Source organism: Prunus dulcis, chromosome 7, assembly GCF_902201215.1.
Source record: "Prunus dulcis chromosome 7, ALMONDv2, whole genome shotgun sequence".
NCBI classification, from domain to species: Eukaryota; Viridiplantae; Streptophyta; class Magnoliopsida; order Rosales; family Rosaceae; genus Prunus; species Prunus dulcis.
The window spans coordinates 1,839,490-1,856,363 of NC_047656.1; the positions used below are offsets into that span (position 1 = coordinate 1,839,490).

Consider the following 16,874-nt stretch of genomic DNA (forward strand, 5'->3'; position numbering starts at 1 on the left):
CCATCACCACCACTTTGGGATGATGTGAGGCATATTTGATGCTATCTCCGCATAACACCATATACAGGCATATTCTTTTCAAGTAAACTTACAAATAGCCCGAGTTTTATTGGATACGCGGACTCTAGAAATTTGTATGATTTACATAGAGATAGCTCACTGGAAATATATTTACTTACTCAACTACATGAATTGTTGATGACTACATCCCTTACTCAGTCAGAAAGACTTTCGCTCCAAAAGATAATCATGAAGATATCGGGGGGAGCTCAATATTCGCACGTATTCCAGTTAAATGTTGTGTCTTATTTACTTTATGTGCAGCTTAATATTCGCACATATTCCAGTTATTATATAACAAAATATATATTCTAAGAAATGTTCTAAATATATATTCGACAAAAAAAAAAAAAAAGTAGATGACAGGCCCCAGATGGCAAAAATTTAGATTCCCGGGGCATTCAAGACAATACATTTCATTTTCAGGTCCCTGGGCAATTGGCGAATTCATATCCCTTTCTCTCACCTGAAACTTCGCTCATCGAGAAAACAGACCTGCAAATGAAAAGAAAATCATTTACCAGCAAACAACAAAAACCATCAAATTTCTTCTCTGCAAAAGTCGATCGAACAAATTGATGTCTTCCATCTCCAAACTGACCTAACTTACCTTCAAATTGCAAACCCTATTCTTCTTAGTCTTCTTCTTCCCTAACCCCAAATGTTCTCACACAGACACAAGAGCCATCTGGTCTCTCCCTCCAGCTCGCGCTTCGTCACGGAGACCGTCAACGGCTCCCATAACTTCGTCATCAAAGGCTATTCGTTGGCCAAAGGAATTGGCGTCGGCAAACACATTGCCAGTGAGACTTTCACCGTTGGAGGCTTCCAATGGGCCATCTATTTCTACCCAGATGGGAAGAACCCGGAGGATAACTCCGCCTATGTCTCCGTCTTCATTGCTCTAGCTAGCGAAGGCACCGACGTGCGAGCTCTCTTCGAGCTCACTCTGGTTGATCAGGGTACTCATGGCAAGCACAAGGTCCATAGCCATTTCGATCGCTCTCTGGAAAGCGGGCCCTACACGCTCAAGTATAGAGGTAGCATGTGGTGAGTATCAAATGTATTTTTTTTGGGTAGTTTTTTATGGTTTAGTTTTGAATTTTTTGCTTTTCCTTTTGTTCATAATTCGATTGGTTCTGGGTTTTATTTGGAATTTTTTGGAGATCGAATATTTTCTTACTTGGAATTTTTAAATATGAAGCTTGTTTCTGATAGTAGTGATTGTTGGATGTTATTACTTACAAGAAATAGAGGAATTTAAGCATTTTGTTACATAAATGTAGCAATTGCTAATTTAAACTCAGCTCAGCTCTAGAACCTCATCCTATCTTTGCAAGTCCAACTTTCATCGATTTGGAGATCTCCATAAGAGAAAAATTCTGAAGCTTTTGCAAACTGTACCAGGGGGTGGAACACCTGATTCGGAATGATAGAACCATACCATATATTGTTTTATTTTCTTTAGCGGTCTTGTTCATCCCCTATACTATAAGATCCAAAGACTGGACCCTCTATTTTCCTTCATGTCAAAACCTCCAAAGGAACAGCATGACTAGTAGGCTCATTATTACACTGGTTTATCCAGCCCACACCTTTGAGACTTTTTATTTATTCTACTGGACCACTTCCTGAAAGTATCAACTGTTGAGAAGGAGAATTCAAAGACTTCCAAACTTTGCATCTTGAAGTAGGTTAGGACTTAGAAGTAATGTGCTCACATACACTTCGAAATAATTGAATTGGTATTGCAACTTACAAATCATATGAATTTAGTCTTCGAACCCCGTGTTCGCTATAGTATATGCAGGGTGAGATGGATTTGGTGACAATGAGCTGAAAAGGTGAATTTGTGATTGTATTTTTTAGTATGTAGTAGTTGGATGGGTGGAATGCGTGTCTAGGTAAAATAATGCATGTGGAGCACACTTCATATCTGACGTTTTGAGTTTTTTTGTTTTTTTGTTTTTTTGTTTTTTTTGTTTTGTTTCTGTTTTCTCTGTGTGTGTGTGTATGGACCAGAACAAGTTTTTTTGTATCTTTTAATGATGCTGTTCATACTTATTTGGTAGGTAGAAGTTGAAGAAGATATATTAAAAATTGAAATCAGTAGAAGGATTGTGAATGATTTAAGACTTGGGCAAAATGTGCTGCACTTCGGCCTTTAAATAATACAAGTGTCCATAACCTCCACTTAAATAGCTTCACAAAATAATCTTGTTGAAAACAAATCCAACACAACCAATTCCTAATTAATACAACCAACTGCCAGCTCACCACATATGGGTACAATCACCTAGTGCTACACAGTACATCTCCTCTGACACATTGGAGTGAGGCTTCAATTTCTTTTCCTCTTTAGGTAACAAAGGGGGCAGGGTACTTAATTGGTTCTTATTTAATGATTTATAAGAGTAGGGGGGGGAGGTTGGTAAAAGAGTTTTGAATAGGCGGTGGCGGGCATGGTGCTTTAAGTGATATAAGTGAAATGTAAAATAGTTGAGCAATTTTTTCATAAATTGAAGGAATAGGAGGATTGATTGACTGTTTCTCAATTTTCTTCGCTGCCATTGTTCCGTTGCAAATGAAAGAGTCAAAAAGGGTTTAGGGAGTGAGAGAGGGGCTTGATCTTCTAAACAAGGAAATTGGAGAGGAGATAAGTTGTGTAATCAATCGAGAACCTAATATCAAAATACAAAATTTTAATGTAATTAACAAATCTGGTGTATGCAATGGGGAAGATTGAGGGTAGCTGGCTTGTATTATTCAATTAAGGTGAAGTCACACGTCAGGCCTTGATAGTTTTTAGGCTAATGAGGTTCACCTATCTTACATGCTTCACTAAAGGAAGAAGGTAATGAATATGGAATGACTGAAAGGGAAATTCTATTTCATCCAATATTCTTATTGTCATTAGAAATACAAATAAATTTTCACTAATTTTTCATTTATTGGATTCAGGATTTTACATTTAATTTAAAGGTTTCCTAGCTACTATGGTATTTAAAATAAAGAATCAAAACGTCACTACCAGCAGTTCATAATCATATTGATAAAAATATTAGTGGAAGTGTCTATTTTGATTGACATATTGGTAAAATTTAGGGTAGCAATGGAAATTAATTTGACAACATGAAGGTTTTGTATAAACTTTTAGAGGGAAGATATTTTGCTTGAAACTTAAGGCAATGCTAAACAAATCAATAATGCATAAATTAAACTAGTAAATTTCATATAATACTACATCCATGATAATATATTATATATATATATATATACAGAGTTTCTCCTATGTAGATGTCCGGACGTTATTACCGTGCGGACGCCATGTATTTTCTACTACCCCTCCTTGCTTTCCTCCCTGTTTACAATGGTGTCTGCATGGTAATAACGTCTGCATGGTAATAACGTCTAGACACATATATGTTCTCCAAACTTGAATCAATGTGCAAAAACTTATTAGTTTCATTATGCATTCTATTGTGTACAATTGCTATTTTTTATTTACGCCACACAAACCTTGACAATTTATTTGCAAATTAAGTCAAGATTAGAGTACACGGCTAGCATTCCTACTACCAAATTTGCTTATTAAGGGTGGCTCTTTTGAAAGGCTATCACTAAGCCATAGCTAGAATAGTATCCAGAACAGAAACTATTGAGAATATCTTAAAAGTTCACACAATGTGCTTAAATCCATCGATATCTCAGTGACATATATCAAGATGTGGGTGATCTCAGTCCACCACTTATTGATATCAGTGGCATCAAAACATGGAATTTCGATGGAAGCTCCTTATATCGATGAATATTTTACACATTGATTGTAACGATTAATTTTGTTTATACCAATTAATTTTGTACAAGTTTAATTTCGTTTAATAAGTATCTATAATTCTATACGATAATCATAAGGTAGAACTTCAAGTTTGGTGAAATTTTAAAAATAATCCTTTGTTTAAGAAAACCATTGAAGGAAAATCACATTAAAGAGGATAAAATAGTACAGAATCAAAAATTTAAAATATTTCTGTTTTAGAAAAAAACGGCTGAAGTATCTCACCCTTTATTATCTCTCACATCTCACCCTCTCTCTTTGTATTATAACTTTCACACACTACAACAACTTCCATTATATTGCACATACATTACATGCTTGCTGCCTTTAGTATGGATATTATACTTATGTCATATTTGATAAGTCCACCAATTAGCTAACTTAGGAAATTATGTTATGTTTGAAGTCCACAACACGGATTGTTTTCACTTTACATGCCATATATTTGTTGTAGATAGATTAGTTATTAAGTTTACATATTTAATTGGTGATTTTCTTAAAAAAATGAAAAGATGAAATTTTATTTCATAAGAGATTCTGTACAGTAAAGTAGACAAGTATTCCACAAGGAATAGAAGAGGAAAGAACATTAATTCGACAAATTACATCCAAGAAACCAAAAATAATGAAGACACTACAACTTTGCAATCTAGAATGATATCAGATAGAGAAGTATTCTGAAAAACAGGCGAAACGGATGACCAAATCGCTGCCCAATACTTGACCTTCTCCCACACCTCCATTTCCATCTCCTTAACATCTTCAAAGATCCCACTGATTCCTTTCTGACTAGATAACCTAAATGATAGCCATCACCATGCACCCCCCCATATAATTTAGCCTTTTTTTCCACCACCCAATATTTTAAACTTCTCACCCAACAAAGAGAAACAGTCTTTTGGCACAACGCAACAAATATTAATCTCATTAAATAAAAAGAACCATATCCTCCAGCGGAAAGGGCAAGCTAAGAAACCATGATCCACACTCTCCCCCGAATTCTTGCATAAAATACACCAATGTGGTAATGAAGATGATGCTGGCCTACGTCTTTGGAGTAATCACAGGTGTTAACCTTCCCTTGTACCACCAACTAAGCCAAAACCTTAACCTTGGGAGGAACCTTAGATTTCCAAATCAGACTTTAAGGGAGAAAAGGTGGACTACCAGGTATGTTTTTCAATCGATTTAAGTAGGATTTACAAGAAAATTGCCCTGAAGGCTTTAAGGACCATCTTCTTGCATCTTCTTTGTATGGAAATAATCTCACCTCCTCCAGCAGCCTCAACCTCCATCAATAATGCACCTATTAAATGCCATATTTAATAGGTGCATTATTGAATAGTTTCATGTTTCCTGAAAGTTTTACTTCAAAATTTCCATATTCTCATGATTTATATAGATATTTCCACCAATATTCCGTTGATTTTGACTGTCATTATTTCCAGTGTGATAGACATTTTTTTGACCTTGCATGCATCATAGGTTTTCTAGTTCCACATTGTGGCCTAACAAGGAATTTTCTGGCCTCTATATATTTAAGTATTGTAATATTTTAAACATCTGAATGCATATTTGCAATATTCCTTTACTCTACTGTGCACTTTTGGAGAATGCGTGTAACATCTGCATTGTCATTTATTTGTTCATCATCACTGTTATCTAAAACATGCAAGACTTCCAGAAATGATCTAAAGGATTTTTCATAAGATTCCTTAAACTTGTTTCTTGTATATGTTTTTTCCCCTTCAAAAAGCTTATTTGCTTATGTTTCATTTAGGGGCTACAAACGTTTTTTCAGACGCACTATGCTTGAGTCATCGACTTTCCTTAAGGACGATTGCTTGAAGCTTAATTGCACTGTTGGTGTTGTGGTTTCTGCAATAGACAGTTCAAGATTGCACTCCATAGATGTCCCTGAGTCTGATATTGGAGCTCATTTTGGTATGTTATTGGAGAATGAGGAAGGTTCAGATGTAACTTTCAATGTGCGTGGCGTAAAGTTTCATGCTCACAAGCTAGTATTGGCTGCTCGGTCTCCTGAGTTCGAAAGTGAATTTCTGAATGGAATGGAAGAGGATAATCATGAAATAGTTGTTGTGGATATGGAACCCAAGGTCTTTAAGGTAGCATTTCTCAGAAATTAGTTATTTTTCTTTAAAATAAAGCCTTTCGAGAAGAAATAACTAAGGTTTATTTAAGTTGATGTAATTTACCAATTTATCCTGGTTTTCTTCATAATTTATTTCATGTTTGCCGAGCAGGCTTTGCTGCACTTCATTTATACAGATAATCTTATTGAAGATGAAGAGTTCTCAGTAACAAGTTCATCTTGCATGCCATCTTTATCAGACAAATTAGCTGCAAAGTTGTTAGCTGCAGCAGACAAATATGGCTTAGCTAGGCTTGCCCTGATGTGTGAATCTGTTCTCTGCAAGGATGTATCTGTCAATTCTGTTGCCAATATTCTGGCCTTGGCTGATCGTTTTTCTGCTATGGATCTAAAATCCGTTTGCCTGAAATTTGCTGCTGAAAATCTAGTGGGTACGTATGTCCCTTTTGTTTTTGCATGTTTTCTATTAACGTATTAGAATAAGCAGTTCTGTTTAGCATATACACTTTAAAATGCCATTGGTTTGCTATTTTTTCCTTTTAAGTCCCCTTCAGGGGTTCAGCTTTACCACTTGCAGTTGTATTAGAGGTAAGTAGACTTTTAAGCGAGATGGTTTTCTGCTCCGTCTACAGATCAGTCTAAGTAAATATTTATACTAAAATAGAATACGTGGCTTATATCTCCGACTCGAAAGAGAATTTCTGAATGGAATGGAAGAGGATAATCGTGAAATAGTTGTTATGGTTATGGAACCCAAGGTCTTTAAGGTAGCACTTCTCAGGAATTAGTTCTTTTTCTTTAGAAGCTTGTTCTTACAACTTATTTATGTGGTGCTTCTTACTCATGACTTGGGAGGTTGACTGTTAAGATGTCTATTTGAGTGGTCCTTGAGGATATTGTTTCTTTTTATTTTCTGCATTTGTTTCTTCTCATAATTAGGTCTTGTATACTTCGTGTTCTTGGGTTGTGTCCCGATGGTCCTAAAAAAGGTTCCGAAAAAACTGTTCACGAATAGTAATACTGCTAGATACTGTAATTGGACTCTGGCAGTTGCAAAAAGTTCAGACTTTTGCCTCTTTTTGGGTTATATACTCTTACAAGTTACAAATAGGATTATATTGATTTTGAGGACTCTGATTTAACTCTTTTGTTAGTACTTTAGGGTTCCCATCCTCTTACAAGTATTAGTCAAAACTGAATTTGCAGTTGGCTCCTACCTCATCAAAAAGTAGTACTAGACTCTTGATTTCACTTTTTTTTTTTTTTTTTTTTTTTTTCTGGTACGGAAAGGACAGGGAGGATTTTTTACTTACCATTAATGTAACCTTGGATTTCCAAGTTCCTTTGAGTAAATCAAAGAGTTTCAAAATGAGGTTTTCTTTTGTTTCCCACCAGAGGTGTATTGGAATTACTCCAATACAGAAATTAAAAAAGTTCCATGTCACACTAGCCTTTAGAATCACACTAAAGGTGTCTGGGATTCACTCCTAGTCAACTCATGCTTCACATATTTTTTTTGAATAGAAACTTTATAAATTCAAAGAGATAAACAAAGAAACAAGCAAGTGGATTAGGAATCCACAGGAGCAAAACAAAAGTAAACAGCAACCTCAAGACCAAAACAAACAAAGGAAAAGAGGACAAAAGCAAACAAAAAGGCCACCCATGAAAAAATAAAAGAGCAACACATCACTTCACAACCGCTAACAAATCTCGCATAATAGAAGAGAGCCAAATCCTTAAAAACAGGAGTAACCGAAGCCCATAAAGCCGCCCGAAACTTCACTCTATACCACATCTCAGCCACCCCCACACCCTTGGTAGTCCTAAAAAATTCTTCTGTTACGCTCCAACCATAAGTTCCCAAACACTGCATGCACCAAGCAACCCCACAGAACTTTAGCTTTCTTCCCCCTACCCAGCGCATCAATCTTGTAGGATAACAGCTGAAAGCAGCCTTTAGGAATAACCCAAGCAGCATTAACTTCCCGAAGAAGTAACCACCACACCTTTAAGGTGTAGGAACAGTGAATGAACAGATGATCCGTGCTTTCCCTGTCCATATGCAAAGAGTGCACCAGTGGGGATAAGCACATAAAGGGGCGATGCCTCTGCAAAGTGTCAGAAGTATTTACTTTTCCAATGGCAACCTGCCATAGAAGAATTACTGGAATTTGAGGGTAAGGAGGGAACTTCTCTGCAGAACCATTATCCTGAATGAAGGAACGAAAAGAGTGGCATGAGTATAACCCAGAGTGATCCAACTTACACCTGTTGTCCCTCCTAGAGGGAATCAATCTAACGCCATTCAGGATAACCAGTAACCTAGTCACCTCATCAATCTCCCACACAGTAAGGTGCCTTCTAAATCCGAAATCCCAATTCTGGGGATACACCCCGGAACTCACAACAGAAGAAATACTGGAATGCTGCTTACTGGACAGAATGAAGAGTCTGGGGAAAACCTCTTTGAGCACACCTCCCCTACACCAATCATCCTCACAAAATCTCACCCTATCTCCTCCACCAACCACAAACTCGCAGCCTTGAAGAAATGCAGGATAACCACTAGAGGTGCCCTTCCACGGTTTGTGACAAGAGTCACTAGATAAAACATTAGCATCCCAGCCATTAGCACTCACCTGATAAATACTCTTCACATATGAGTGAGAACTTTAATTTCTTTAACCGTTAACTTACTTTCAAACCCTACAAAGTAGTTCCCTTTGTAGTCATTGATACAGAATCATTTAAAAGACCCAAATTAATACACTTAAAAATGTGGAAAGATAGAATCATGCAACCTAAAACATTAATCATTTTACATAGAAAGACTCAAAGATAATGAACCTAAAATACATAGTAAATTATTTGTTAGGGTTAACTGCATAAACCCTACAAACTTTGACAGTCGTTTCAAATTGGAACCCAAACTTGTAGGACTCTACAAATTCATACACAAACTCACGAAAAACGTACATAGGTACATCTGCTACTTTTACTGTTAACAAGTCCGTTAAATGTTGACGTGGCAACATAGGTCCCATTTTTTCAGCTGATGTGGCCTCCAGTTAATAAAAAAAGTTCTTTATTTTTAAATTAATTAAAAAATTTAAAATCCTATATATAAAAGAATAAAATAACATAAAAATTAAAAGTTGGAACAAAAAATTAACCCAGCCCCACCATACCTCCCAACCTCCCCCACCCCCGACACTTCTCCGCTTCCCTCAGCTGGTATTTCTCAAGCGAAGACAAATCTTGGACCAGTTTCTGAAGATAAGGATTTGGGGTTTCCTCTGTTTTTTGGCATTGAGGTTGCACGTCCCCTTCATGCATTATCTTTGTCACAATGAAAGTAGGCCTAGAATATGTTACAGGATAGCAGGATGCTTGATGTAGGCCACCCTCTCTTCCCATGAATTTAAATACCTAGTCATCTGCCAAGTCGGTGCTCTAGTACTTGATAAATATACCAGCGTCTTCATCTATTGCCAGACCTCATTATTAAATGTGTTGTTGGTATGGTTAGCTAGTTCGTACATGCTTCCTGCACAATCCATTTGGATGTTGTCCTCATGTCTTACGGGACTTGAAGTCATGTCCAGGACTTTAAGTGAATGAATGCATGCTTGTCTCCAAGCTGGTGTGTTATATCTGGGGAAAAGGGAAAAAGTGCCAATCATGTCTTTCTTCATTGTTTTGTGGATGCAAAGCCATGGTCCAATCTGTTCAGGGAAGCAGGTTTTTTTCCTGGGAATTGCCAAAGTGGAGTTGGGTGATAATCCTTACCTACTGTCTGAGACCAAATGGAAAAAGAGTTTAGTTTGTAGTTGAATTCTTTATTGCTCAGTTAGTTTCTCAATGAATTCAAATGTGTGGAACAAAATATCAATTTGCAGAGTAATGACAGAATAGAGAAATAATTTGCAAAATCTGGGGGCATCGAACAAGTTTTCTTTTCTTTTTGGGGAGGGAGGAGGGGAGGAAGAGGGGGGAGAGAGAGAGTTATACTGCATGATTGATCCAAAAAGAGTTTAGTTTGTAGTTGAATTCTTTATTGCTCAGTTAGCTTCTCAATGAATTCAAATGTGTGGAACAAAATATCAATTTGCAGAGTAATGACAGAATAGAGAAATAATTTGCAAAATCTGGGGGCATCGAACAAGTTTTCTTTGAGAGAGAGAGAGAGAGAGAGAGAGAGTTATACTGCATGATTGATCCAATATTTATGCCCGTGGCCAACAGGGATGAGAGGCTTATAAGGAATTTCCTGATTCTAAATTTTGAACTTATGAGTTTCTTCACGTGTCTCTTGGCTGCCTCAATGACTTGTTCATAAAAAAAAATTATCTGATGCTCACTAAATTTTGTGATTTTTGACTTGAGTAGGTTCATGTGTACCTTATTATTCGGGAGAACTTTTGTTTACTTGTATATGCATCATGCTTCATCTAATCTTTAAGGCTGCACTCCCCAAGGATGAGAGGGTTAGGGGAACTGCCTGATATTCAATTTTTAGCATTTTGACTTTATGAGGTGTGTGTGTCTACTTTTTTGGGGGTAAACTCATGTATTTTGTTGATATCGCATGCCAAAACAGGTGATTTAGTTCTCTGCAATGATTCCTTATTTATAGCCATCGGCACTCCCTTCCTTTCTACCCATTCAATACAATAAATCATTAAGTTATTTGTTTTTTTGGCTAACTGTAATCTATGAATTTAGTAATTCAAATCTCAACTGCATAAATTAATGTGAAAATTATTCTTCTCATCAGGAGGTTCTGAAGTTCCAAATCTGGAATCAGCAAAGGAATCTAAAGTTTCCATTACTTTTACATGCTCCTCTGTTTACAATTACTATAACCACATTCTTAATTATTATTTTTTATGCAGCCGTCATGGAAACAGATGGCTTTGAGTTGCTCAAGGAGAACTGCCCACTGTTGCAGTCAGAGCTTTTGAAGACAGTTGCAGGAACTGAGGAGGAACTCAGCGGAGGCGGAAAGAGTCGAAGTGTTTGGGCCCAGTTTTCTGATGGTGGGGATACAACTGATAGGCGTAGACATAACTGGGAAGATGTAGGAGAGAGAGGTCAAAGCCTCTGGGTCCAGTCTTCTGATGGTGGTGATGCGAGAGGTATGAGTCCTGGGCAAGAAGGTTGATATGGTAAATGTGCTGAATTGGTGTTTTCATTACACATGGAATGAAAGGGAATAGAAAACCGTGATAGGATTGTACAAAGAGGGAAAAAGAACCCAAAACAAAAACTCGTACTTTGAAATCTGTATTCTATTGTATGTTGAATCAGTGATGAAATATGATGCAGTGGACTGAGATATATATGTCTCAAGTGCAAACATTGGCATGAACAATTTTTACTTATCGGGTTGTTATGGAAGAAAAAGAGAACTAGGCTTGATTTTGATGCAATCAACCAAATGAACACACCAACACACCAAAAAATTGATGAACCTCAATGATACGAGAGACACTTATTAATGAATTATCAAACAGTTCCCGGATGGGAACAAGATGCTAAAACCAGCAATGTAACAACAGAAGAGGTTTAAGCAAAACCTATCAGTTGGCAAAGAGGTCAAATTTGGAATGTAGTATGCTTGGTGTTACAAAATAAGGGACATTGGGCGGCAAACAGATTAGTGGATCAAAGGCATTGGCCACGATATTTACTTTCAAGGAAGAGGAAATATGTTTGATCCAAAAAAATGAAAATAAATGGAAGAGGAAAGATAATGAATTAAGGCTGAGTTGGTTTCAATCTTAGGTAGGATGCTACTCTTGCAACCCAAGCAAGTCGAATCGTTTCAATTGTTGCCCAACCTCCTAAGTTTTTGCACTCCTAAAGTTATGTATTCAATTTGGACTTTTTAAGGGATTCTAAACGACTTCAAAAATCTAGGGGTATTTTTAGGATTTTAAAGGAGTATAAAAGTTCCGGCATATTAAACTTAGACTTCAATGAAATTTTATAAAGTCCATACAAATATGGATGTATTCAGTCCAAATTTTTAAAGACTTGATGTACTCAAAATGTCATAGACTTTGAAGGACATACATAAAGTAATAGAGTTCGGTGGATTTTGATGGAATTTAAAGGGGATTTCAAGCCAAAACAATCCTAGCCACCAAAAAATAAGTATAGTTGTATTTTGAATTTAAAGGGTGACTTAAATGTTAAAATGGTCCCCGTGTAACTGTGTTTTACCTATTTGGCCAATTTAGTCTCCGTGTTTTCAGTTTGGTTGATTTAGTCCTTGTGTTTTACTTTGTTAGTCAATATTGCCCATTCCGTTAAATTGCTGTTTAAAGAAGAGGGTTTAGAGTTTGGGTTTCCAAATTTTTTTTATTTATTTAAAATTTTCTTATTTTGTTAATTTTTTTTTAATTAAATAGTAACAAAAATAAGCACAAGGCAGTGCAACAGTAGGCTAGCGGGTAAGCTTGATAAGATAAAGGATAAGCATGATTGCAAGAGCCAACAATCCATTTGTTTATGTTCATCCTTCTTTTCATGGCTGCTAGGACCCTTTTGATCTTGCTAATGTTTTCATCCACCCTATGGATTGTATTATGGGCATGTAGAAGAGACTGACGGCGTTGATTCAAATAGAATAAGTTTTTTTGTTAGAGGTAGGGGTGGGCACGGTTCGGTTTGGACCGGTTTTTGCCTCAAATTAGAACCGATCCGATACTATTCATGCGGTTTGGTTCGGTTCGGTTTTAATTAAAAAAATTCAAAAACCGTCCGGTCGGTTTGAACCGGTTTCGGTCCGGTTCCGGTTCCGGTTCGGTTTTGAACCGGATTATAAAAATTATTTTTTAAATTGTTTTGTAATACAATTCTCAACTGAAATATTATTTTTTTACTTGAAAATTAACAAATTATTCAATTTCATATAATTAATAAATATTAAAGTGAGAAAAGAAAGATATTTTGACATTGAACTTGGATAAATATTAGGTTTTTTTTAGTGAAATTAAAAATATAGCATTAAATATAAATATATATTGAAATTATATATTTTTTTAGTTTCACCGGTTCGGTTCGGCCCGGTTCGGTTTTTGAAGACATGGAACCGGATTCGAATCCGGTCCAAACCGGTCCGGTTCGGTTTTTGACCGGTTTTTGACTTTTTGGTCAACTCGGTTTTTTTCCGGTTTGGTTCGGTGTGGTTCGGCTCGGATTTCCGGTTTGCCGGTTTGAGTGCCCACCCCTAGTTAGAGGGTTTGAATCGGTGGTGATCAATCGGAGAATTTGTGGCTTGCAGTCCGTTATTTTGTTTATCATTAAAGTGAACTTGTAATTTCTTTATTGGGTTATTTATTGTAGACGTCCCTGAACTTGGCCTCCATTTGCAATTGGGTCAGTGAACTTTTTTTGAGGCAATTACATTCTTTAGCTGGACAAACAGTTGCAATTACGTCATGCCATCCAAATCTGTCAATTTGTCCGTCAAAATTATGGGTAAAAGCGTCCTTTCAGTTAGTATGGATGAACTGCTCCTTCTTCCAGAATTATTTACTGTGCTGGAGAAAAAGTAAATTTTAAAAAATAATAATAATAACAAGAACAAATATATCTTAAAGAATAAAATAACAAAAAATTCAAAAAAAATAAAAACAAGAACAAGAACAGTAGCACCAAACCCATAAAAAGGCACCCCTATCTCATCTTCCCCAACCTCCCCTTCCCCATACCCACCTTCGATGCTTAGCGACGGAGAAAACCCGTGCACCCTGCCCACCCGATGACTGCCACAGCGATGGACGACCTCGATTTATTCAACTTCGATGAGGTTTGTGGGTCCAATCGCACCCGAAATCAGCCAATGCAAGCTCCTGACATTCATCGATCTCAGCCGAAACGAGCTCGCCGGCGAGATTTCGAAAGAGATTACAGGCATGCGGATATTGAATTACCTCAACCTCTCGAGAAACCATTTGGTGGGTAGCATCCCTTCGTCCATATCCACAATGCAGAGCTTGACATCTGTGGACTTTTCCTATAACAATCTTTCGGGTTTGGTTCCCGGTACTGGTCAGTTCAGTTACTTCAATTACACTTCCTTTCTGGGCAATCTTGATCTCTGCGATCCCTATTTGGTTCCGTGCAAAGATGGGGTTACCAATGACACCCACCAACCACATGTCAAAGGGTCCCTTACTGCTTCTCTGAAGCTTTTGCTTGTTATTGGTTTGCTTTTGTGCTCCATCATATTCACTGTTGCTGCAATCATCAAAGCCCGGTCTTTGAAGAAAGCGAGCAAGTCTCGGGCTTGGAAATTGACTGACCGTAAGGAAGATCATTAAAAAAAAACAAAAACAAAAACAAAAACAAGAAAGAAAGGAAATCTGGTACTTGGTGGTTGAGAAGAAGAATTTGAGTTTTTTTTTTTTTTTTGGTTTCTTCTGGTGTAGAAATAGCATCTGGGTTTTCATCTTCAACTTGATGGGTTTTAATTCCCCCTCTCTCCAATGCTGAATTGGATTTTGTTTCGTTCAAAACGACGAAAAGTTGAATATACCCCGAACAAGAAGATCATGTGACACTCACATGGTCAATCTCGACGGATTCTATTACAGCAGGACTTAATTGCAACTGATTATCTAATTAAAGGATGTAATTGCCTTAAAAAAAAGGCACGAACCCAATTGCAACTAGGACCATAGTTCATGGACGTTTATAGTAAATAACCCTTTCTTTATTTATTTAAAACAATTACATTTTTTTTAAATTAATTTTTAAAACTTTAGTGAACTTTTTTAACAATAATTTAACGGAATGGACAACATTAACTAATGAAGTAAAATACAAGGACTAAATCGGCCAAATTAAAAACATTGAAACTAAATTGGCTAAATAGTTAAAACATAGGGACTATTTTGATATTTAAGCCTTTCAAATATATCCGTGGTGCACGTTCAAAATACAACTATATGTTACGAAACCAAAGAATTGAGGAGAGAATTTGGAAGCAGAGAATTGTTGTTCTCTCTTCAGTATTATCTCTATCTATCAATTACAATGAGGGGTGAACCCTTTTGTAGGTAAAGCCCCATGTGGTGGGCTCCACTCTCCACCTTATCATTTACAACACTCCCCCTTGGAGACCACAAATTATACGGAATATGCCTAGTTAAAAACCTTGCCAGTAAAAATCCAGTGGGACAAAAAAAAACTGGTCGAAGGGAAAAAGAGTACATAATCATGTGTAACAAAAAATTCTGTGTATATCGACATGCGTGCAACACTGCCTCGTTAAAACCTTGCTAGGAAAAACCCAGTGAGATAAAAACCTGGACGAAGGAAAAAGAGTACAGTGTGTAAAGGTCTTTATTGACAGCACGCTCCCCCTGATGCTTGGCAAAATATCTTGAAGTCATACTGTTGATACTGCTTCTGTGAGTCAATCTTGAGCGACACTGCCTCGTTAAAACCTTATCAGGAAAAACCCAGTGGGATAAAAACCTGATGAAGGAAAAAGAGTACAGTGTATGAAGGTCTTTATTAATTCCATGCTCCCCCTGATGAATATCTCCCCCTGAAAACTTCATGACTAGCTTTTTCCAGTAAGCGACCATAGAGATTTCCAGAGTCCGCATATCTAATAACACTTGGGCTATTTATAAGTTCACTCAAAAATATGCCCGTATATGGTGTTATGCTTAGATAGCATCAAATATGCCTCACATCATCCAAAATGATGGAGTTGAGCTCTATCTGGAAAATACGATGTCCGGTCCAATATACTTCCGGAAAATCCTTAAAGTGTCCAACGGATAATCCTCATAAAAATGTTTCAATACTTTCTTAGTATAAGCAAGAATCTCGTTGGCATAATGCTCGATCTTTAAGTCGAGACAAATATTTCTTGAACTCTTCAGAAGCTTTAATGTGTTGCAAACACATTATAATCAATGTACTCACTGAGGCAATTTATGCACATTAGTATTGAGTACAGATTTTGTGCTTCAGGCACATGTCATTCAGGGACTTGCTTCATGCAATTTCAATCCTTTCAAGGATTTTGTTTAAAGGGATTAAACTTTATGACACATTATATAGCTTTAACCCAGCTATTTATACATCTTTAGGGAATCGCTTCTGGCAATATGCTCCGTGCATTTAATACCCCTTAAAGATAACATGTTGGTCTCCGTAAATGTGCAATAAAGGGGCACAATTGAATCTATAAATATGGAGAAAACCCAACATTCTTTGTTTATGCCAAAAACATTGTGTCATACAAAGTAGGTATATTCCCTTTTATTCCGAACACCCAAGTATAACTTTCAGTATTAACAAATTTTGGGGTTCGTACTGTGGGTTTGTTCTTTCACGTTCATTCTCATCTATAATGGAATTGCCTCATTCCATTTTTGGCCAATGATATTGTCGACATTTAATAATTGAACGTGGTTCCAATCAACACAGCCCATTGATGATTTGAGTAGCTACTCCAAAATCAAAATTTGTCATTCATCAATTCATGATCCCACCATTCTCATGTGCATGCGCATGCATCAATTATAAGCATTTCTTTGTTTTTGGGTACCCAAGCCACTTCAGGGGGCTTTTATTATGTGAGAATGTGGATTATAACCTCCAATGGAGCGTTATTTTATAGTAGGGCGTGGATAATCTCCATTTAGGGAGTTGGAACATTTAGAACCCATATATCTGTCATGCTGCAGGCATGCCACAGATTAATACATACATGTCAATTAATTTCTGGGACTTTAACCCATACAATTTGCTACGCATTAGGCGGGCACAATATCAATATTGACATGTCAAAGGATTGTCCTTTCGGGACTTCAATCCACATCATTTGCT

The 16,874-nt window shown here is 36.9% G+C and overlaps 1 protein-coding gene across 1 annotated transcript; it reads left to right on the forward strand.

Annotated features, from left to right (window-relative positions):
* The first annotated feature begins 472 nt into the window (after positions 1 to 472).
* LOC117634213 (BTB/POZ and MATH domain-containing protein 4) lies at positions 473 to 11,420 on the forward strand. The gene is made up of 4 exons (XM_034368187.1): positions 473 to 1,110; positions 5,679 to 6,024; positions 6,163 to 6,442; positions 10,910 to 11,420. The coding sequence occupies exons 1-4, from the start codon at positions 722 to 724 to the stop codon at positions 11,176 to 11,178; spliced, it is 1,284 nt and encodes a 427-aa protein (XP_034224078.1). The 5' UTR covers positions 473 to 721; the 3' UTR covers positions 11,179 to 11,420.
* The last annotated feature ends 5,454 nt before the right edge of the window (positions 11,421 to 16,874 follow it).

Coding starts and splice junctions, on each gene's coding strand:
- LOC117634213 (XM_034368187.1), top strand. CDS start 722: ATGTTCTCACACAGACACAAGAGCCATCTGGTCTCTCCCTCCAGCTCG. Junction 1,111..5,678: donor AAGTATAGAGGTAGCATGTG/GTGAGTATCAAA, acceptor TGTTTCATTTAG/GGGCTACAAACGTTTTTTCA. Junction 6,025..6,162: donor TGGAACCCAAGGTCTTTAAG/GTAGCATTTCTC, acceptor TTTGCCGAGCAG/GCTTTGCTGCACTTCATTTA.